We start from the raw sequence: 22,829 nt of genomic DNA, 5'->3' as shown, positions 1-22,829 counted from the left end.
ATTTCTGGGGGCCAGGGTAGGGTGGGAGGGATCCCGCCTTGTGCTGCACCTCCCCCAGCAGCTCGGGACCCCACCCAGGCTCCGTGCCATGTGGGTCCCACCTGCTGGTGGCTTCCCGCACCAGGCGCTGTGGAGCCAGCAGGGTTCATCCTGGGGTGGGCGGCTCCCCGCCTGGTGGGTTCCGCTCAGCCCAGGAGGACGCGGGCCCTGCTGCAGGCAGCAGTGCAGCACTGGCATCTCCGCAGCGGGGCTGGGCTGGGCACCCAGCTGCCTGGGCTGTTGCCGGGCATCACAAGCACAAGCCTTCTCCAGCCGCTAGCTCCGAGCAGGCGGGAGCTGCTCCCTGAAACTTGAGCGTGGCTCAGGAGCAGCCGGAGCCGGGCCCACCCCCTGTGGCACCCGGAAGCTGGGCCCCTTATGCCCAGCAGAAGGAGGCAGCTGCCCAGTTTGCCCGCCGGGTTCTGCAGCTCTTGAAGTGGGAGGGGGTTGCTGGGGGCCAGCTGGAGCCCCTGCAGGACGGAGGGCTGCACAGAAGGGGGCTGCTGCCTGGCAGGGATTCGGCCAGGCCTGGCCAGGGAGGTGAAGGGGCCGAGCCGCGTCGACAGGGATGGTGGGGGCAGCTGCCCGGCAGCCGCCCTCGCTCAGGGGATGTGGGCCCTGTGCCGTGAGCACGCAGGAGCCGTGGGGGCACGCAGGGCCTGGGCCCAGCTCTGGCCTGCAGAGCCGCCAGCCGCTGGCAAGACTCCCGGTCAAGCTGAGCCCAGCCAGGTGGGTGCCTTGCCCCCGGGAGCTGTGCTGGGCCACGCCGCTGTGGGGGGCAGGCAGCACCGAGCGCTCTGCCCGGGCACTGCTGGCAGTGTCGGGTTGCCATGGGCTGGGGGCTGCTCTGAAGCGGCTCCCTGGGGTGATGCAAGGGCTCCCCGTCCGCTCCGTGGAGGGGGCTTGCTGGGGGTTCTCCTGGGGCCTGGTTTCTAGAAGAGGTTGCTGGCCACAGCAGGGTTGGTACCGACAGGGGCTAGTGCAGCTGCTTCCTGAGGTGCTCTGTGGCTCACAAAGGGCCTCTCGCTGGCACTCTGGATCCCACCAGGGCCAGGGCCCGGGCAGGGGGCAGCCCGGGCAGGGGGCGGCCCAGGCGGGTCCAGTGTCTGGGGCAGGGCCTGGTGCTGGGCCCAGGGGGTGGGCATTTCCTCTCCGCCCTCGGGGGTTAGCTAGGGAGGGGAGCTGCGCAGCAAAAAGGGGTTTCCTGGGGGACGGCGGATTCATTGAACACCAAATACTTAGTGGCGACCTATCGGGTTTGTTGAACTCCCTGTGACCCCCAGACCGGACTCCAACAGTGGATCCTCATGCCCTGGCTCCTGGAGGGCTGCAGGGCCAGGGAGCCTGGTTGTTCAGGGTCTGCAGCTCCTGGGCCAACCCTGGGGTCTGGCACAATGGGGCTTCCTGCGCCCCCCAGAATGGAAATTCTGACTCCTGACCAGCTGACCCCCCTTTGGTGCTGACTGGCCCCTCGCCCAGCCGGGCCATGGCTCTGGGCAGGGCCGGACATATGCCTTCCTGCCCTAGGGTTGCCAACTTTCTACTCACACAAAACTGAACACTTTTGCCCCGCCCCTTCTCCGAGCCCTGCACCCACTCACTCTATTCCCCCATCCCTGTCGCTTGCTCTCCCCCACCACGCACTCATTTTCACTGGGCTGGCTCAGGGGGCTGGGGTGCGGGAGGGGGTGAGGGCTCTGCCTGGGGGTGCAGGTTTTGGGGTTGGTCCAGTAATGAGGGGTTCAGGATGCAGGAGGGGGCAGGGGGATGGGGAGCGGGGGCGTTGAGGGCTCAGGCTGGGGGTGCAGGCTCTGATGTGAGGCTGGGGATGAGGGGTTGGGGGTGCAGAAGGGTGCTCCGGGCTGGGACCAAGGGTTTGGGAGTGCAGGAGGTGGCTCCAGGCTGGGGAAGGGGGTTGGAGCATGGTGGCGGGGGGCTCAGGAGTGCAGGCTTTAGGCAGCGCCTACGTCAAGCAGCTCCCAGAAGCAGCGGCATGTTCCCCCCTCTGGCTCCTACATGGCAGTACGGCCAGTTGGGTCTACTACATGCTTCCCCATCCAAAGGCGCCGCCCCCGCAGCTCCCATTGGCCGCAGTTCCCGGCCAATGGAAGCTGCATGGTGGTGCTTGGGGCGGGAGCAGCATGCGGAGCCCCCTGGCTGTCCCTACGTGTAGGAGCCGGAGAGAAGACATGCTGGCTGTTTCCCAGGAGCCGCACCGCGCGGAGGCTAGCAGGGAGCCTGCCAGCCCCACTGCGCGGCACCGGCAACCGGACAGTCACTGACCAGAGCTGCCAGGATCCCTTTTCGACTGGGTGTTTTGCTTGAAAACCAGACACCTGGTCGCCCTTCCTCTCACTGCCAAATAATGGGGTGGGGCCCCTGGGCTTTGGGAGTCCTCAGTGAGTGACAGGTGCACTGGGGGGCCATGCCCCGGGTCTCTGCAGTCCTCTCTGCCCCCCCACATCTGGTGCAGGGGTGTCAGCTGCTGGGAGGCAGGAGCTGTGCAGTTGCCCTGCTGCATGGGAAGCTGCTAAAGGCAGCAGGTTCTGACAGCTCAGCTGCACCAAGGGAACAGGCCGAGGCTCAGCACAGGACTTCATGGGCCGCACCGCCGCCAGCAGCAAATGCTCCCTCCCCAGCGGCCCCTGGCAAAGCTCCCTGCTCCGCACAGCTCGTTGGGTTCTTGTTCTCTGGCAGCTCCTGGGGGCAGCCAGGCTGGGCTCTGGTTCCAGGGCTTCCCTCGGGGGGCTCCTGGGCCTGTTCCAATGCAGCACGCAGCCTCTGGGCAGGCAGGTGTTGGGCACATGGTACAATCCCCCCTCCTCAGCAGGGGCGCAGGAGCCCAGCCAAGGATAGGGGGGACTATGTCCGCTCAGAGCGGGCCCAGCGCTGGGGTCTGAAACATCAGTCCCCAAGGAGCTGCCCAGGACCCCAGGTGGTAAACAGGGGGAGTGGGCTGGGGCTGGGTGGCAGAAACAAGCCCACACCATCACTCAGAACAGGCATGTGCACAGCTGGGGCCTTCCCTAGGCTGCTGCTGTGATTGCGGCTCATCGGATGAGCTGAGGGGCTAATGAGCAGAGGGTGCTGGCTTGGCTAGCCGGGGCCGCAGGTGAGCCCTGGCTTGTGTAAGCATGTTGGGTTTAGAAAGGTGAGAGCAGCTTTTCAGATCAGGCTGTGGAGTTCCTGGGAGCCTGTGCAAGCACTGTGATCCCGCATGCCACTTTCCGCCCCGCGGCTGGCACACCTGTGCGGCAAGCCCGCCACGCGCCCCTCAACACCTTGGCCCCTGTTCCCTCTTCTGCCATGGAGCCAACATGCAGCACTGCCAGCAAGGTCCTGCCCCTGGCCCCGGGTTATGAGAGCGGGCGTCGCCTTTCCCAGTGTGGGACCACAGGCCCCCGTTAGGTCGGGGTGACCTCTGGCTTTAAATGGAGTCCGGAGATTAGCGTGAATAACAGGGGCAGAGCATGGAACCAAAGAGAGTGAAATCAGGAGACAGCCGAGTTCTGGGGCTAAGCTTGGAGTGACCCTTCGAATGCCTACGTGCTCCAAGGTGAGCACTGGGCGAAAGTAACAGACACCAGCCCTGGGTAGATGGGCCCTGGGGCAGCAAACCTTTGACTTAGGAACCTTAGGAAACTCCTTCAGCAGGGCTGGCCTAAGGGCTGGTAAATGGTACCAACCTCACTGGTTTGTTACAGGGTATCAAAGAGTAAATTGGGAAGAAAGGTCGCTCCTGAGACCAGACCAACCAACTCCCTGGCATTAGCCCTTTTGTAAGGAGCTTCATCAAATGCTTAGCCATGTTTTGTTACTGATGGGCTGTAGTCAGTCGCTTGGCATTGAGGCTTTGAGGCATGTGTACAAATACCAGTCGGTCTTTGGATTTATGCCACAAATGTATGTCGTGGTAATGCCCTGCCTAGCTGACAATCATGCCAACACCTGGCCCTTTGGGCACTCTAAGTGCCAGAGTAGAGCCCTTACTCAGGAGCAGATGGTTATTTCCAGATTCACATTTTTGGTTGATCACCTTTAGGCTTAAGAAATGCAAAAGGCTTGAGGGAGAAGGGTGATGCCTCATGGGGTGGGGGTTAATGACAAGAATTAGATTAGTTATTAGCAGTGAGTAGAGGGGTCTGCACAAAGTGGAGGGAAGGTCTCTCCCCAGCTTTGGTCAAACGCTTAGGGCTCGCCATGCGCCCCCAGAGACCTGGCTCCAGGGTGGATTTTGTCCTTCCTTTGTTTTTGCCGGACCTGCTACTTCTTGTAACCCCCTCCCCCCTTTGAAACACTGGTTATTATGGTGCCGGATGGTGTGAGAGGGAGCCTGGGGCCAGCGCTGGGAGGTGACTGGGCAGCGTTAATTGGAAAATGAAAACTTAGTTTTGGAAGAAACTTTGAAATTTCCGAGTTGCTCCATTTTGAAAGGTTCGAAATGAAGCTACTCTTCGAAATGATGGGTGAATTAGTTATATTACATGTAGTGAAATATTTTGCCTTCAGGCAGTGTTTTCCAGTAAATGAAAAATATGTCATATTTTGATAAATGTGGCTTTTTTCTCTTTGCAAAAATATCAACGATTTTTGGCAAAAACACATGCTTTTGAGAAATGGCCATTTTCCCAAGAGAATGTCTTATTTGCAAGCTCTGCCCAGCTCTAGCTCAAGAGGGGAGTGAAAGGAAGGGGCGGTGCAGAGAGCTTCAGGCACAAGAAGAGAGGGGCTGTTCCAGGAGGAACAGGTTTAATGGGCAGCAGGTTTTAAACAAATCAAAGGAAGTTCTTCTTCACTCAGCGCACAGTCAACCTGGGGAACTCCTTGCCTATAGAAGGCTAGGACTATAACAGGGTTTAAAAGAGAACTGGATAAATTCATGGAGGTTAAGTCCATTTATGGCTATTAGCCAGGATGGGGAAGGAATGGTGTCCCTCGCCTCTGTTTGTCAGAGGGTGGAGATGGACGGCAGGAGAGAGATCACTAGATTATGACCTGGTAGGTTCACTCCCTCTGGGGCACCTGGCATTGGCCGCTGTCGGCAGACAGGACACTGGGCTGGATGGACCTTTGGCCTGACCCAGTGTGGCCGTTCTTATGTTCTTATGAGGGAAAGGAGGGGCACAGAACGGGGGGCTCAAGAGGGGCATAGGGAGAGGAACTGAGATTTGCGGCAGAACTGTTTCGGGCTTGAAGCTGAATCTTGCACTGGATGTGGGAAAAGGGGGGTGATGAACTGGCAAGGAAGGTGCAGCAGCCAAGGAGAGAGCTGTCCCTGCTGCCAGAACTCAGGGGGAGGGGCTGGTGTGAGCCAGGATGGTGCCCTTGGTACTGACGCTGCCCTGCCGGGCCCCGTCAGCTCATGCACCATGCACGGGACGAAAGCCCCCTCCCGCCGCAGCCCCTTCCCAGCCCTTAACTCTGCGAGGGGAGAAAGTGCCTGAGTTTGCAGGGAGCCTGGTTCTGCTGCCTCCCAGGCCTTAAGTCTGAAGCCCCCTGAGGGTAGGGCTGGGGCAGGAGGCAGGGGCCGGGCTAGGGCAGGAGGGCGGGGCCTGTTGGCCGTGCAGACCCCTCCCCCGGGGGAGCCTGCCCCCGCCCCGCGGCGCGGCCCGCAGGCGGCGCGTTGTCCCTGCAGCGCCCCGGTCTGGGCACCAGGGGGAGCCCAGCCGCGGAAGGCTCAGTAGCCCCGCGCAGGCGCAAAAGGTGCACGGAGGCTGCGCTGATTGGCGGACGGGGCGGAATCGCCCCGCCCCCGGGGGGTATACAAGAAACTGGGCGGGCGGGGCTGCGGCCAGAGTCAGTCTGCCCCGCCCGGAGCCGGCGGCGCGAGCAGGTGAGGGGGGGGGCCGGGGCGCGGGGGGGCGCGGGGGGGGCCGGGGGCGCGAGCAGGTGAGGGGGGGGGGCCGGGGCGCGCCGGGGCGCGGGGGGGGCCGGCGGCGCGAGCAGGTGAGGGGGGGGGGCCGGGGCGCGGGGGGGGGGCCGGGGCGCGGGGGGGGGCCCGCCCGGCTGGGGCGGGGCGGTTTGGGGCCCGGGGGGGGGGGCGCGGCCGCTTCCCTTCCAGGGGCCGCGTCGCCGGCCGGGGCCAGGGCGCCTCGCAGCGCGGGGACCGGCGGCCCTGGCCGGGGTCCGTCCCGGGGCGGGCCGGGCGAGCGGCCTGCGGGGCTCTGCCGGGCCGGCGGCGGCAGCTCCCGGAGCCCGCGCTGGCACCCCGGCGGCTCGCGGACCCGCAGCCCCCCCCCCCCGCCCCCCCCCGGCTCCGGCCCCCCCCCCGCCCCCCCCGGCTCCGGCCCCCCCCCCGCCCCCCCCGGCTCCGGCCCCCCCCCGCCCCCGGCGGTGCCCGCGGGAGCCAGTCGCTGCGCCCCGCTGGTCCCCGGGGCCCTGAGCCGCTGCCCCGGCAGGTTGTTCTGGGCCCCGGTCGCCTCCCGCGGCTGAGGGCCGCTGCAGCTCCTGGCCGGGGTCCCCCTTCCTGGTGCTTGGGGGAAGGAGCCTTTTATTCTCGCCCCGCTTGTCTGGCTCCGGCTTTGGGGCCGCTGCCCGTCCTGGCACCGGGACACACGCGGGCGCGCGTCCCAGCCTGCCTGGCCCGGCGAGCCGGGTGCCTGGAGTCTGGCAGGAAGCCACAGCTCGGGTCTGGCGGAGGCGGGCCGCGGGAGCCCTGTTCGGGGGGCGCTGCCTTGGCTGGCCGTGTTCCCCGGGGGTAGCGTCAGAACAGGGCTGGGAATGGCTGCGCAGCTCCTCCGGTGCGGCAGGGACATCCCCACCCCACCCCATCGCATCCTCCCCACGCATCCCAGCGCTCAGAGCCGGGCTCCCGCCGCAGCCTGTGGCAAAGGGCCCCGCTCAGGCATGTTGTCCTGTTGGCTCAGCCCAGGAAGTGGGGAGGGTTCAGGCTCCCCACCTCTTCCCTGCCCAGCACATTCCTCCCCCAGTCCCGTGGAGATAAGTTTTAAGCTGCAGCGGAGCTCCTTGGAGGGGGAGGAAGTGGGGCCTGCTGGCGAGGGGGTCTCTGGGGATGGTGGGCTCTGGAGTGGGGGGAGCGGATCGGGTCTGAGCCCAGGTGGCTGCTGTCCTGCCCCAAGGCAGCTCCTGTGGGGGTGAGGGATCCCAGCCCAGAGCTGGTTTTGTCTGCTTGCTTTATTGGCCAGCACAGGGAATGTCTGACATGAAGCAATTGCTCTGGAGTATCCCTCCCAGCCCCCAGCCCGGATGAGCAGCCAGAGGAGCATGCCGGTATCATCTTACATGCCTTATATAGCCTGCAAGCTGCTGGGGAGAGCTTGGGGGAGGGTGGCTGGGATCCTGCCCATCACCTACCCGTGGGGGTGTGGAGCTAGATTTGGGGGCTAAGTCGCCATCCCTTGGTGCTGGCCTCTCCCTGGGTTTGGAGGGAGAGGAGAGGCCGAAGGCCTTGCTCCAGCTTCTGTCAGATGAGGTTGGTGGTGACTCCTGGAATTGAGCAGGGTTGGGGCTGGCCCCAGCCCCCTGGCTGGCAGCTGTGTAGGGACAGGCTGTCCTGCAGGGATTCCCTTTCCTGTGCAAACGGGCAGATGGGGTTGCTCTTCTCAGCTGGCTGCTGGGGTGAAGTCTGTCTCCCCTGTGTGTCGCCAGTGATTGGGGCTAGTGAGTGTCAAGCAGACCCCCTGGCAGTGCTGACTTGACCAACAAAAAGGTTTCCAAACCCTGCTGTCACTGCCAGAGTCCCGAGTAGCTTGTGGCTTGGTGAGTACCATGGGCACCTGGCTGTAGGGGCAGTGGCTTTGCACTTTGTAGGTGGCCCCCTCTGACTCTGGGCCGAATGCTGAGGGGGGGTTGGATCCTCTCCCTGTGATGGCTTGACCTAGCTTGGGATCTTCTCTAGCAGTGTCACTGGGGAATCTCCCCCGTGTTCCCCCGGAGTAGCCATGGGGGCAGTGTGTCAGTAGATGGTTGGGACTGGCCCTCAGAGGCAGAGCTGGCCCCAAGAGCACCCTGGCCCCCTTCTCTGCTCTCCTCACTCTTAACTGCCTGAATCTTCTCTTCTAGCTTCAGAAATGAGCAGCATGGACTCCTATAAAGTGATGCTGGATGGGCCGGCACCCTGGGGATTCAGGCTGCAGGGGGGCAAGGACTTCAATATGCCCCTCTCCATCTCCAGGGTAAGAACTGTGGCAAAAACCTCTGGCCCAGCCATGCTGTGACTCCCCACCCCCACCCCGGCCTGGAGCTCCCCTCCTGGAGCCTGTTGCCTGGTCTCTTCCCTTCGTGCCTATGTTCTGGTGTCCTCAACAAGAGCAGTGACTCTGGGCATCCTGCCAGTGGGTCGGGGTCTTGGTGTGGTGGTTTCCATGCCAAGCTGATGTTGAGGGGCTCCTTCTTGCTTGGATGTGAGTCAGTTGCTCCCAGCTGGGCCAGCCTGGTGCTCAGGGGCAGGGTGCTGCTGTGGGATGAACTCTCCCCAGTCTGCCTGGGGTCTGGACTCTGTTCCTGGGGCAGGCCCAGGCCTTGAGACAACCTGCTGAAGTGCTGTAAGGCGCTGTGCCTGTTCATTCTCAGCTGCTTCCTGGGGACTGTCCTGCAGAGCCACCTCCTCTCCTGGCTCTTGGCAGTCTCCTTCGGCAGTCTGCCACAGGTCACACTTGGAGAGTCCAGGTGCTCTGCCCTGGGTTCCCTCTCCCAGCCTCTGAACCCTGGATCTGTACCCAGCAGCATTGGGTGCTGACTTCAGGCTAGCTCCTAGCTGTATGCTTGCCCCACTGGGAGGGTGCTGTGCTCTGTGCAGCCCTATGTTACTGAGACAGCCCTCCTGCACTAATTCCTGGGCTGGGGATCAGGGGGCTGCCAGTGAACTCCAAGGTGGGTGAGACCACCCCTCTACAGCCATGTGCTCTGTGCCTTAGAGCCATTGGGGTGAGCAGCTGGCATTGGGGTGGCAGTATCTGGAAGAAACACCTTTGGATATTGGTTCAATTCCTAGTGGCCAGGTGCCCCATCCCACCCTGTTTTGTTGGAAGCCATGAGGAGGCCAAGGACTGCACCCCCATGTGGCCCAGGCTGGCATGGAGCGCTACAGGGAGCTGACATTGTAATGGCTGCGAATCGGCACCTAGCACAAACTGCACCCCTGCCTTGCCATTCAAGGCTCTTCGGGCCAGCTCCTTGTGCCCAGTCCCTCTGGGTTGGGAGGGGTTCCACGGCCTTGCAAGCTGCCCCCCATGGGGTCCCAGTCCTGCCTAGGCACAGGATGCTCATGAACCTCTCACTGGATCGTTGGCAGATGGCCCTTGCCGTGGAATTGCCTTATAAGCCTTGGAATGTGCTGCAATGCTGGTGGATGGAGGCTTTCCCAACATGCTGGAGGCAGGAGCAGGCTGTGTGAGGGCTCCCTCCTGCGTATGCCGGACAGCCCGTGTGTACAGCAGCAAGCCTGTTGTCAGGGTGAGGAGGGGTCTCTGACTGGGCCTCTGCTGACCCAGCCCTGTGGGGAGCTCACTGGCAGCCCACTGGACCCTGCGGGCGCTCGGGAGGCTCCTTGCAGAGACAGCCTCAACTCGTATTCTAGACCAATGTCTCTTGGCTAGCTGCCTGCACTAAACAGGGCCTGTCTAGGCAGAGGGGTCTGCAGAGGACCAGAGCTGTGCGGCTGTGGTGGCCCCTGAGCCCCCTCCCCACACAGCCCCCCCACTGTCTGTTCCAAGGGCCCTATGCTCAGTGGTGAGCACAGCCTGACTCCGCGCCTATGAATGCCTGGGGGGAGGGGCCATGTCCTGGGGAAGAGGGTTTCCTGAGCGAGCCCCCGCTGTTCCAAGGGGCCAAAGGGCCACAAAGGCAAAGCTGCAGGGATCTCCTCTTCCAGCCAGCTCAGAGGCTAGTTCCCAGCTTGTGGGCAGCCAGCCCCAGGGTTTGGGTTTGGGCCCTGCAGAGTGTGGTGCTGATGGAGGTGCAGCTTCCTTCTGGGACACGTTAATCCCGGGCCAGGTGCTGGGGCCAGGTGGGGTCTTTGGCAAACTCCCCGGGCTGGGGGTGTGCTGCTCAGGAAGGCTGGGTAGTGCACGTGGGTACCATCACACAGGTCTTGTTTGCTGCCCAGCCAGTGGAAGGGAGAGCCCAGCAGAGCTGACTGCAAGGGACTAATGTAGACGAGAGCAGGCACCCTGTGATGTGGTTGTAGCTGGCACTCCACCGCCTGTGGGATAAGGAGCAAAGCTAATGTGTGGGGGTGGCAGGGGCCAGCTAGACGCTTCTGCGGTCACCAAGAGGCCCCCTTCACTCCAGAACCCCTCTCCTGTGCACGCAGCCCTGGCTCCCCGCGTGGGTGGCTGGGTCACCCCCGCCAAGGGCTGCAAGTCTCTGGCGCGGTACTGGGGTCTGTGGCTATCTGAGAGCAGCAAGGAGTGCAAGTGGAGGTTGTGGGGTGCACCTGCAGGTCTCTAGGGACTGGGAACCCCTCCCCCATCATGGATCTGCAGGGTTATGCTGTGGGCCCTGCTTTGCAACAGGCTCTGGGAGGAACCCTCCAGTGGCCAGACCCCAGAGCAGGGGTCTCTCCCTCCAGGGGGAGCCTTGTGGCTTCACTGCCTCCTGAGACTGAACCTCTCTGGGCCTGCAGCCCCTGCTTTGCACCGGGCGCTCTGGGCAGCACCTGCAGCTGAGACGGACCCTGGGGAGACTTGCCTGCTCTTCTGAATTAATGCACCTCCCCTGGCATTGGTGTGCACACCGTGCTGTCACAACCGTTGGGTTTGTTAACTGGACGTGGCCTAGGGAGTCTGCAGACATGAAGGGCAAAGCAGAGGCCACTCTGGCCAGCCCAGAGCCGAGACAAGCTGTAGGGAACCCCTCACTTCAAGCTCCATCTGTCCAAGCTGGGGTCTGACCAAGGAGGTCAGATGGAGGGGGAGCCCTGACTCTGTTCAGCACCCACTACTTATCCCCCATTTCACAGCCCTCAGTCCTCTGATCTCAAGCTGGGGGTGTGTGGTGTAGGGGAGTCCATCTCCCTCTGGGTTGTTGGTTGTGAGGTGTCAGTGTCCTGGCCCCTGGATTTGCTGTTGTCTTCTCAACTGACCCGTGGTGTGGGATTAAGGCTCAGACAGCTGGGGGACACCCTCACCAATGTGTCTCAGCCTGTCCAGAGAGCAAACTGTCCCCTTCCACTCACTGGGGAGCACTGCTGCACTCAGGGGAAACAGAGGCACACACAGGCCTCATAAAAACATTACCAAATATTCCCACTCATCACCCCAGGAAAGGAATCCTTGCCGATGAGGCAGAGCCCCAGATGGGTGCATGCAGAGGCATATGGCCTGGTGGACAGGTAGAGAAGAGCTACTGAGGTGCTGAAGGCAGCTCCCACCCCTTCTTCTGAGACATCCCTGCTCCTCGCCCTCAATGCTGTAGTGTTGGTACCACCCCAGTGCCCTGCTCCTTCTCTCTGGCTGCCAGCTGGCCCAAGAGGTGGCCTCTGCTTGCACTGACAGGTCCTCTCCAGACCAGCTCCATTGGTTAGCTTGGGAGTGCGGCTGAAGCGGAGACTAGAGCAGTGGCCAGCTTCTTCCGTGGCCCCTCAGTGCTGCCTACTGGCCACCAGCCCCTGTGCCCCCTGTCCTTCAGAGTTCCCCTTGCCTGTACCCAGGACTGGTGCTCCTGGGCCAGGGGGACTTTTTCCACCTCTTGTGGAGAAGCATGACCCCCTTACCCCACCCTCTGCTGAAGGGTTGGTGCACCTTGTGTCGGTGGGGGCCCTCTTGGAGCCATCTGTGGCCCATGCAACAAGAAGCTCTGCTTTCTCCCTGGGTGCCAGCTTGCTCTGCTCTGTTGCTGATGCCCTGTCCCTCAGTTTCATGCCCCTTCCCCTGGGTTCTGTGACAAAGTGAGCCCAGCATTCCTGCTTCTCCCACCTGGCAGCTTGTTGCTGGGCTGGTTGCCCTTCGCAGGCCACCTGTAACTGAGCCGGTGCCCTGCCAGACCAGTGACTCCCCAGGCATGGTGTGCTCCCTGCGGGAGGCTGGGCTGCTGAGCAGCCTTTCACCATCCCTGCACAGTGCGTGGTGGTGGTGGGGTGCAGCCCTGGGGCAGGGGCTGAAGATGTTGCACTGGGGGTGCTGATGGCCCAGCCTGTGGGGACCAGAGAACACCCTCCCCCAGCACTCGTCCCCATGGGCCATGAGGCCTCCAGTGGCCTGGGGTTCGAGGCTTGTCTGGGCTCACTGACTCACCTGCAGCTTGGCTCTGTGAGGGCCTTGCCTGTGGCGACTTCACTCCTTGCAGTGGGTGGGCTCTGGAGCAGGGCTGCTGCAGCAGTAGCTCTGGCATGAAGGGAGGTGGCTGGTGCCTCTCCTGACCCAACTCCTGGGGCCTGCTGGGTCAGCGCTGAAGGGGAGAGGCTGAGGGAGGGAAATAGGGAGCTGAGCACTTGCTTGATGGGCTTTAGGGCTGCAGGGAGGAGGTGGGTGGCTCGTTATGCTCCCCAGTTAATGAGCAGGGGCTCTGGTTCCCCTCAGGCCAGGTGTGGGTGACTCCACTGACATGGGGGGCAGCAATAAGTGGGTCACAGCCTGGGATCTGCCTGGTGGCCCCATGCTTATATGGTGCTCGTACTCCACGACGACATCTCCTCCCTCGAGGCAGGTTGGGGGGTGGCTGAGGTGAGAGGCCAGAGTGTCCTCAGACCTGGGCACTTCTCCATGTGCATGTGTGCACTGGGTGAGAGAAGGGAGCAGGTGGGGTCCTCTGTGCTGGCCGCCTCAGCTGTTCCCAGGCAGTGCTAGGGAAGGGAAGGAGAGATAGGATAAAAATATGCCCTTGCTGTCAGCAGGGTGGGTGTGCCAGGGCCTTGGGACACTCCTGGCACAGCGGTCCCATGACCCAGGTGACTTTCCTGGGCTGGAGAGCCAAGGCGGGGTGGGGGGGAGAGAATCCTGGGACTCCTCCACCCCCCCACCATGGTTCATTCAGAACTAGGTGCACGTGGCCATCTTGGGCGTCTCCCACGTGGGCAGAGCTGGTCGTGGCTGCAGGCGCAAAGTGTCCTGGGCGCTCAGCATGTGCAGAACAGGGACCCTCTGCCTGGGGAAGGTCATGGAAGAGAGGCGCTGGCAGCGTGGGGAGTGCAGCTGTGTTGGGGAACTCACCCCACTAGGCAGGCAATGGAAGACTAAGACTTCCCCCAGCATTGTAGCCTGGACAGAGTGCTAAGCCTGGCTACCAGGGCCTCCCCTTGCTGTGGCCCCTCCAGCACAGCTGTGCTGCGTGGGGAGCTTGCTAAAAACTTTCTGCCTGGACTGGAGAGGTGGGAGCTCTGTGTGTAGTTGGGGAGGGTCCTGGCTAGCTTGCCCTGCTCTCAGCAGGAGCAGGGACCTTCCACCTCCCCAGCCCAGCCTGGGCTATGCTCTCCCTGAGCCAGCCCAGCCCTGGAGCCAGCTGCTGTCCTGGGCACTGTGGGAGACCCTTCTCCTGTGGCTGGCAGCTGTTTGGCTCTCACCCCAGGCAGCCAAGGCAGGCTTGTGCCCGTGTTGTCCAGCAGGGTCCCTTCCTCGCCACCTTGGAGGTCCTCATGCTCGAGTGCAGTCTGGTTTCCAAAGCCCTGCATGGGTCTCTACCAAGCTCCCCCATGGGCTGAGGCTGGAGAGCTCTGAGTGGGGGCTGGGAAGGGCTGGTGGGCGACCCTGTGACCATCTTGCCCAGGGTTGGGCTGATGCCTTCAAGCCACTTCTCTGGCCCAGCACAGGCAGCTCCTGTTGGGCTGGGACACGGCTTCCCTCAGGGTGCCCCGACATCCCACTCCTGCCACCAGTGGCCCCAATGCTTACTCCTGGCAGCAGGGGAATGGTGCTGGGGTTTGGCCCCCCTGCTCAGGCTGGGCCTGGTGTCCAGTGCAGCACATGGCTCTGCCAGCATGTGGGGTTGTGCAGGAACTGCCCCCTGTGCCGCCTTGAGGACAGGGCATCCTCTCCTGTCCCTGTGCAGAGAGGGCAAGGGGGGGAGAGGGGTCTGGTTGGCAGGTGGGATTTTCCAGCCCTTGGCGTGGCACCAGTGGCCTATCTGAGTCCTTTATGTTCATGTTGAGCTGGACTTGAGGAAATATTTGGTCCGAATGCAGGGCCCTTGAGCTTCCCACCCCAGAGGAGCAGGAATGGCTCCGGGCCCGTGTATCGCCACTTGTCTCCATGCCAGCATGCTGGAGCTGTGATGGGGTCACACTGGGGCAGAAGGGCATGGCAAGTGCTGTGCACCAGCTCCTAGCACCCTGCAGCTGGCAGGCTTGGTGCCCTGGGAGGGGAGCCCCTGCCCCGCCCATCCGGGCAGCTGAGGCAACGGGAAGGGGAGGGTGTGGCTTGGAGGCTTTTCTGCTGCTGGGCTGGAAGAGTCGCTGCAGAAGCAGGTGGCTGGTCTCATTGCCATAGTGCCTTTCTGAGACACTTGTGCATGCATCCGACTGCCCCACGGTCTCTGGGGCAAGGAGGAAGCGGGGCCTGCTTTAGTGGTGTCCCCCTGTCCTCCACCCTGGCTGTCCGCTGTGCGGAGTGCACCAGCTCCAGGCTCTGCTCTAGACTCTCGGGGGGAGGCGCTGAGCCGGTGCCCTGCTTTTGGGGGTTTGTGTGACTGCAGCCTGGCTGGTTCTGGAGGCCCCTGCGGGTGAAGCCGGGCGGGCCGCTCGCCCAGCCCCTGAGCCGGGCCCTGTGCAGGGCTGGGAGTAGAGGAAATGTTGCCGGTGCTGAAGCAGTGTTAATGTCTCCCTGCGCCAGGCTGGGTATTGCAGCCCCATGGCTGGGGATGAGGTAATGTCTCTGCCTGCTGCCGGAGGAAGAGGAATGGGATCAGCACAGCAGGAGAGAAGCTTCCTGGGGTCTGCCTGGCCCCTCCCGCCCAGACACAGCCTAGGAAATGCCTGTGGTTTCCAGTTCTGCGGGGGAGCGAGTGACGCATGGGATGTGTTAGGGAAGGCTCTGACTCGCTTCCATGGCCCGACCCTGGCCAGTGCTATGGCGTCTAGCGCAATGCCTGCCCGCACTGGGGCTGGTTCCTTTGCTGGGGGGGCTGCGCTTCCCAGGCAGAGCGCCGGTGGGCCTGCGGGACGGGAGGGTAGGCGGGAGGTGCCTGGTTTTCCCCAGTGAGGCCTGCACACACAGCCTCTGCCCTGGGAGCGTGGGACCCTGCAGCTGGCACCAGCTGGGGAAGGTGCATGCCCCCTCCTGCCCTGGCCCTTGCTACAGGCCTAGCGGGGCGGAAGAGGAGGGGAGAACAGCATGATGGGCTCGAAGGGACTGAGTCCCCAAAATTTGTTCTGTGGCCTGCCTCCTCCATTCCTTGTGTGGGGTGGGCGGGGGGATGCAGTCTCCCCTCCTTGAGACACCGGGTTGTGCAGGGAGCCATGAGCGGCCCTTAGGGGAAGGGGCAGCCTGCCCCGGGGTAATGCCTCCAGCCCCTCTGCTGCCCCCTCCCCCGCTGTGTGCAGGGACACCGGTGCTCCCGCAGACCTGGAACTGCGCTGCCTCCCTGTCCCTGCCGGCGGAGCGGCACTCGGGCTCCCTGGGAGCGGGCACGAGGGCTGCTAGTGCTAGGCCCAGAGCCTGTGCTGCCCACCCTGGAGGTGGAGCCAAACTCCAGCTTCTCCCAGCCCTGCTGCCCTGACACTTGTTCCTGAACCTAAAAGGTGCCGACACTTGGCACCTGGGACCCCTAGGGACTGGTTTTTTCCGTTCAGAAAGCTGTGGGCTGTGTGGGTAGCCAGAGGTCTCACCCAGGGGGTGTGACTCGCATCTGCACTGGGTTGGGTACATGCCCCGAACTGACCAGCTGAACACACTAATTGCAGATGTTGCTTGTTCTGCCCATCTGAGGTCTCGGGGTCAGACCACATCCCACAGCCTTAAAACCCGAACACCAGCTTCCCTCTTTGTGCCTGTGGTGAGGGGAAGGTCTTTGTATTCACGTTCCGGAGCATGGATGCTTTCGTTAATGGTGACTTGCAAAGGGGTCTTAAAACCCCCGGGGGCTGTGCTGCAAACACGTAGTCAGTGTATTAAATGCCTGGATCGGTGCTTGTTGTGAGGCATCACATGGGTGCCGGAGCTGGGACTTGCAGCTTTCCCTGGGATTTCCAGGGGTGGACAGTTACTCCTGTAAGGAAGGCCTTCTAGCAGAGATGCTCAGAGCAGTGGGAGAGCAGACTTCAGAGTTGCCTTGGCACTCCATTTTCAACCCGGGTCCCCGGCAGCTCGGGAGTCAGGCTGTTACAGCCGCTCTGCTGCTGTGTCAGGAGTGCGGGGTGCAGTGCCGAAAGCTCATCTCCCACTGAGAGTCCCTCACTGAGAACAGGCTGCAGCAGCCTGTGCTGGGTGTGACAGCCCTGTCAGTTACAGCAGATGTGACACGCAGGGGCTGGAATTAAGGCTTAGAGCTGTTGAACGAACACTTGGAGGGTTGGCTGAGTCTAGCGGGTTCTTGTCCTGGAGATCCCTGGCGGGGCTGTAGGAGGGGAAGCAGCTCAATTCCAGATCCAAAGCAGCCCTCAGAAGCTGGATCCAGGGCCTGCCTAGCCCAATCCCAGTGCTGCAGCCTCCCCAGCTGTAGGCATTGCCCTGGTCAGTGTGGGGGTTACATTGGTGGGGGGGAAGGAGCCCAATCAAGAGCTATGCATTAGCAGCAAGGGCAGGATCAGGAGGCAAAGCAGCCCTGCACTGGACTGAGTAGAGTTGGCAGCTGGGCATCTCCTGACATGGTGGAGGGGCACGGGGCGGGCTGCGAGAGCACCGCTCTCGCCAGCCCAGATGCATGCCTGTTACCCAGCCCCAAAACATCACTACCTCTGGGGTGGAAGACAGCTGCTCTTAGTGCACAGCCAGGCCCCCGTAGGCCTGGGAATACAGGGCGCTGTGTCCCGCTGGAAGAGTTTGGGGAAGCTGGCCCTGGCTGGCTGCGGAGTTGACAGCTCCCCTCTGGTGCAGTCAGGCTCTGGGCTGGGGAGCGTCGGGGCACTGGGATCGGTGTGCTCAGGGTGTTGGCCGTAGCCGAATCACAGGACTTCTGAAGCCCCGTGCCGATAGCATCCCCGAGGGCTGTGGGTGGCTCAGCCCTGCCCTGCCCTCCCCCTGCAGCGTCACTCACTGGTGCTTGGGACTGTCCCCCCAGCAGCACTGCTCCCTGCAGTGCCTGTGTCCTTAGCCGCCTCCCTCCTGCACTGTCCCACTCCTGGGAGCGGCTCTGGCTCTTGGGCCCGGTCTGCGGGGGCTCTTGCCACCCGTCCCAGCAGCTCCCATCATTCCTGGGGAGCTTGTGCCATGTGATTGACTCTCTGGCTCTGCCCTGCAGCTGACCCCCGGTGGCAAGGCAGCCCAGGCCGGTGTGGGAGTGGGCGACTGGGTGCTGAGCATCGATGGGGAGAACACCAGAAGCATGACTCACATCGAAGCACAGAACAAGATCCGTGCCTGCGGAGACCAGCTTTCCCTCAGCCTGAGCAGGTAACGCCCATGCTGCTATCTCTCCTGGGACAGGGACCCACACAGCCCCCTCCTTAGCCCCCACCCCAATTCCGATGCCCAAGCCACAGGGGTGGACTGCCTCAGAGCCTCCAGGTTTGTCCCGCACCCCGCAGAGCCCATAAAGAGCCAATGCTTGGTTTGGCAGAGGGGTCTGGCTGGGCCTGGTTTGGGGAGGGGGAAGAGCCCAACCTGAGACAGGTGTGGTCTATTCACCTCAGCTCCATATGTTTTCCTGCAGAGTCCAGTGCCTCCTGGGGAAGCCACACAAGGTATGTGCTGCTCTTATCCCCGTGGGCGCCAGCTCTGCCTTGTGGCGGGTAGGGCTAGGGGTCCCCATTGCTTTGATGGCAGAACTTGTCTGTGGGCCCTTTCTGGAGGCTCTGGAATTAGCCCCAGGCTGCTCTTGGAGGGCACCAGGTGCTGGGGGTCCTGGTGGCAAAGGCATGGTTGGCTGTGGGTCAGGGCAGATGCCAGTCACCCCACTCCAGAATGTAGGAGGGGTGTAACTGGGCACTGTGACCTCTGACACCTCCCTCCAAAAGGCCCTCCGCAGCAGGTCAATGGGCGTCCCACAGGTGCCTGGCCATGCACCTCCCAGCGCAGATCCTGCTGGGAACCAGGGCTTTGGTCTTGTCTTGCAGGGGCTGGCTCAAAGTGCTGTCCCTCTGAGGGATGGGGGCGGGCAGGGCTGGACCCAGCCATGAAGCTGCCTCTCACTTTCAGTATTTGCACACTGCCTTGGAGTTTCCCTGGCACTGGGCTGGGTGGCTTCTGGGGGGCAGGGCACTGGTGCATGGTGTGGGCAGGTATCATAGTGCAGCGCGTTAGCGGTCTGCCTGTCCGGGCCCTGCATCTGAGTGACTTTGGCCAGGTGTCTCAATCCTTGTCACTAATTCTTTTCAGCTTGCTATTGTGCCCCTCATCCCCATCCGGACCCAGTTCCTGGGCTCACAGCTTCCCGTCATCCCCCGGGCAAGGTGCTGTTCTGTGCCCCTTGCTGGGTGCTAGGTGGGCACATAGCAGCACCTGCTAGAGCCCAGAAGCAGCTGGTGGCTGAGTGCCACCACAGAGCGCTCTAAGGTGCCAGAGGCTGTCACCCTTGGACACCCCTGGGAGGCCAGGCATGGGCCTGGCTTTCTAGCATGGCTGCCCCATGGGTCTGCCAGGTGCTTCTCGCATGCTGCCTGATGTGCAAGCCTGTGTGCTGTGTTTTGTCTCCCGCTCAGGATTCATTCCCCTGCTCTCAGCCCCCGAAATATAACTTCGTTCCTAGTACTACCCTCAACAAAACGGCACGGCCCTTTGGGGCCAGTCCCACGCCCAACTCGCTGCCTGGGCTGGTGACGAAACCTGTGACGTACTCGGCCCCCGCGCCCGCCTCCACCCCCCAGCACAATGGGTATGTTGCTGTCCATCACGCTGCACTGCAGGCCGGGCCTGGTCGCTCCCGCCCGGAGGCCCTGCCTGCGTCTGGCCGTGCTGTGCCCTTGCATGTCGGATGCCTCGTGTGCATGTGGTGAGAGCCCCGCAAGCCAGGGCTGCTCGCTGGCGGGGCTGGACGGGCACCCCCTCTGGGGAGCAGCACCCAAAGCTGTGGGCCGCATCTACAGGGCTGGTGTTTCAGTGACCCCTGGTGGCTGGTTCCGGTATAGAACTGCAAAAAGCAGCAGCCCCCCCCCCCCCCCCCTCCTTCCACACACCTAGTTCACGCAGAGACTGGCTGACCTGCCTCGCTGGCCCTGCGCTCCTCCCTCTCCCCTTGCTGATGTGGGCTGGGCTCTCTTTGGGGGGGGCATGTGGGTTCTGGCTTCCAGACCTCTCTGAGGAGCCTTGGGGCATGTTCAGCAGAGCCCAGCCTGGAGCCTTCCTGCCAGCTGACTCTGGGCTATTGCTGGTGTCCCCTGCACCTGGCCAGCTGCTGGCAGGGTACCTGGGACTCCCCAGGCGTGGGCTCTCCTGCCCATCTGGGCAGGGCAGTGGCTGGGCAGTGGAGCCGCAGGCAGGGGCTGACCCCACCCCAAAAGGGGACAGGCTGTTCTGTTGAGCTTGGCGGCGTTTTTGTGCCGCCTCCAGAAGCATGTGTCTGGCCGGTCTCTCCTGGGCATGCTGAGGGTGGGGGTGCCACAGGGTACCCCCATGACTGAGCTGCCAGAGCTGGTGTGGGGAACTCTGGGGGCCGCTGAGCGTGGCCCTCATCTCTGCACTGTGCAGTTACTTCGCCAAGCTGGGATCCTTTCCCATGTTCCCCAGGGAGCCTGGGCTGCAGAAAGCTGGCCGGCCAGCCCCTCCCTATCTGAGAGCAGCCTAATCCTGGGGCCCTGACCCAGCCTGGAATAGCGTGGGCTGGGGAGCGCCCTTGGACTAGGTGCCCCAGAGAACCCCCTTGCCAGGTCTGGTCTGTAGCGGGGAATGTGCTGTGATCTACTGCTGACTCTGCCCTCTGGGGCACCCTCTCCTCTGGCCTGCTCTGGGGCAGATGGCAGCCAGAGCTGGCCCGGGTGGGGTCTGGGTGTAGGGAGAGTTGGACCTCTGTCTCGCTCTGCACGTTTCTCTTGTGGATGCAGTGGGTCTAATCTCTTTCTTCCCTCCTTTCCTCTTCTTCCTCTCTCTCCTCCCCGACTCCGCAGGTGCAGAACCCTGACAAGTCAGTAAGCCTTTTTCCTCTGCTCCTAATCCCCTGCATGCCCCGCCCCTCCCCTCCCCCCAGAACGCTGGGCTGGCGAGCACCCACATGCCCCCCCCCATCGTTGGGCTTGTGCCCACTCCCCTCTGGTCTCTAGAACCATCTTGCTGCCTTGCTGTGTTCCTCCTCTCCGCTCGGGGAGGTGCCTGTGCCCTGCTGGGGAAAGGAGCGGGACCTATGGGCTGTGTTCCCCTATAGCCATCCTCTCCCCCAGGCATGGCTCGGGAGCCCTTGGTTCAGCCCCAAGTGCCATGCTGGGGTGTGGCTGGGCGCTGGCCCTGTGCAGGGGCAGGGGTCCTGGCCGAGGGGGTTGCTCCTTGCCCAAAGGACGAGATTTCAGGCCCAGCTTGAGTGCTGGGGGCAGTGAACTGTAGCTAAGGGGAACAGCCCTATCCAGCAACCTCACATACTGCCCAGGCTCAGCCTGCTGCCCTCCCCAGAGCTGGTGCCCAGACGAATGCTTTGACCTTGAGTGGGGAGCTGACATGGAGCCAGGCAGAGCAGCTGCCTCCTCTGGGAGCATGGTGCTGGCTCAGGGGAGGGCCTGGCTGGGGCAGTCACAGGGCAGGGGGCTTTCTGGCCACTGCTAGCTTTGGAATCCTGATGCTGTTCAACCCCTCTGCAGCGAGGGGCAGGGGTCTGCAGAGAGCAGCTGGGTGTCATGGCCGGTGGTTGTGGGGGCAGGAGGGTATCCCTGCCCAGGCACGTGCTCTGTAACCTGTGGGCGGTGGAGCAGCCTGTGCCCTGGAGAGCTCATGGCCCACCATGGAGCAGGCTCCTGGGGCTTGGCTCCCTCAGCACCATGGCTGCCAGCAGAGCCTTTCCTGGTCCCGTGGGGGCTCACTCGGCTCTTCCTCCGTGCTGGGATTGTCGCCTGACTCACTCATGCTCTTATTGCCTCTCTCCTGGCCCCAGGGTCGGTGCCGGCCCCAGCCCACCAGAGGGGAAAACTCAGCCCCGTGGAGACCTGGGCCGCTCCTATGTGGAGGATGAGTAAGGGCGGGGAATCTGTGTCTGTTGCTAGTTGGCATGTTGTGCTGTTGTGTTCCTGGGCCCTGAGCTGCTTGCCCCCGAGGGAAGGTGTCAGCGGGCTGCCAGGCCAGCAAGGAGGCACGCACAGGGATGTGGCTCGTGTCCGAGTGATGTGTTGGGGGTGCTGTGCCCCGGGGGGTGGGGTGCCCCAACCCCTGTTGTGGGTTACCGTGTGGGAGGGACACTCGGGGTTTGGCTGGCAGGCCCTCCCTGTCCTGCGTGATGTGGGGTGTGCCGTGCGCGCTGGCTGAGCGCCCTGCCCTTCTGTCTGCGCACAGGCACGCTCTGCGGCTAATGAGCCCCCCAGTCGGCCTGCCCAATGACTCCAGCAAAAAGCGGCTGATTGAGGATACGGAGGACTGGCAGCCTCGTACTGGCACCACCCAGTCCCGCTCCTTCCACATCCTGGCCCAGCTCACGGGCACAGAGTTCAGTAAGTGCCTCCCTCTGGGTCCTGGCACGTGCGGGCTGATGGACAGGACACCAGGCGTGGGTTGGCCAGCAGCCCTGCTCTGACGCTGGGACTGGACAGGCCTGGCATCCTTCTTGGCCGGGGGCCTTGGGGTGGCTGGTGGCCTGCAGGGCACGGAGTAGCCGGTCTCCCTACAGAGCTGGTGCAGATGGCTCTTGGGCAGCCCGCTCCCAGCAGCGTGCCAGGTATTTTTCCCACTGTGTGCTCTGTGGGCCTGCCCCAGACCAGTCCCTGCTGCTCACGGAGTCTGGCTAACTCCGCGGGCGCCTTGTGTTGCCTCAGTCTAGCCCTTGCAGCACAGCTGGCTGGGGCAGGAGCGGCCTGCAGGCTCCGCGGGAGCCAGTTGCTGGGGCCAAGAGATGGTGCTTGTGCGCTTCCTCCTTCCCCCCCTCAGGGCGTCTCCAACTGTTACTCTCTCTCTTCTCTCCTGCTGCTCTCAGTGCAAGATCCAGATGATGAGCATGTTAGAAAAGCCAGGTAAGGACTGTGGGCACCAGGGTTTCCACATGGGTGCCTGTCTGGGGGTGTCCCTGCTGCCCTGGACTCTGCCACTCCTGGCCTTGAGGTTAAACCAGCCTCCCTGCTGGCAGGCCCCTGGCCTGGCCTTTGCCATCTGCAGGCCCTTGTGCTGCCTTTAGCCTCTGCTGGAGGGGCTGGTCTGGGGTCCTGGCACTTGCCCTCCCCGGTTGGTTGCATGAAGTCATGTGGCTGCTCTTTCTTGTCCTGATTTCAGCCGATGGAGCCTCTTCCTCCCTCTGGCGCTAACCTCTCCTCCTCCTCCTCCTCCTCCCCTCTCTGTCCATCTCCTTCCTTCCTTCCTTTCAGAGAAAAGTTTGTCACTGAGCTGCAGAGCCCCCGCTACACTGGCCTTCGTGACTGGCACCACCAGCGCTCCGCTGTCTCTCTGAACGTGAAATCCTGAGCAGCGCCTGGCCTTGTGCTGGGAGCCTGCACCTCTCCGCCCTGGGCTGGCTCGGCCACATCACATGTTTGCCTGGGGAGGGGCATCCACCTTGCTCCTGACCATACCTAGCTGGGAACTCCTTGTGCCGTGCTGTGCGGTCTGCTCTGCCTGGGCTGGGGAGGGGCCGGCCTGGGGCAGGAAGCATTGTGGGATGGAGGCTGTCCGCGTCAGGGCCCT

General features: G+C 63.0%; 1 protein-coding gene across 8 annotated transcripts; it reads left to right on the top strand.

Annotated features, from left to right (window-relative positions):
- The first annotated feature begins 5,740 nt into the window (after positions 1–5,740).
- Positions 5,741–22,823, top strand: PDLIM7 (PDZ and LIM domain 7). 8 transcript variants are annotated; one of them, XM_073355084.1, is made up of 10 exons: positions 5,746–5,872; positions 8,062–8,174; positions 17,329–17,480; positions 17,740–17,770; positions 18,728–18,900; positions 20,129–20,149; positions 21,100–21,177; positions 21,495–21,649; positions 22,129–22,165; positions 22,514–22,823. In XM_073355084.1, the coding sequence occupies exons 2-10, from the start codon at positions 8,070–8,072 to the stop codon at positions 22,608–22,610; spliced, it is 849 nt and encodes a 282-aa protein (XP_073211185.1). In that variant the 5' UTR covers positions 5,746–5,872; positions 8,062–8,069; the 3' UTR covers positions 22,611–22,823. The 8 variants fall into 8 exon arrangements, with proteins under 8 accessions (XP_073211192.1, XP_073211188.1, XP_073211185.1 ...); XM_073355086.1 differs by lacking the exon at positions 5,746–5,872 and adding an exon at positions 5,969–5,985; XM_073355085.1 differs by lacking the exon at positions 5,746–5,872 and adding an exon at positions 7,089–7,269.
- The last annotated feature ends 6 nt before the right edge of the window (positions 22,824–22,829 follow it).

Source organism: Lepidochelys kempii, chromosome 8 (assembly GCF_965140265.1).
Source record: "Lepidochelys kempii isolate rLepKem1 chromosome 8, rLepKem1.hap2, whole genome shotgun sequence".
NCBI lineage: Eukaryota > Metazoa > Chordata > Testudines > Cheloniidae > Lepidochelys > Lepidochelys kempii.
Note: the sequence above shows the minus strand (reverse complement) of the source record. Positions and strands in the feature narration are given on the sequence as shown.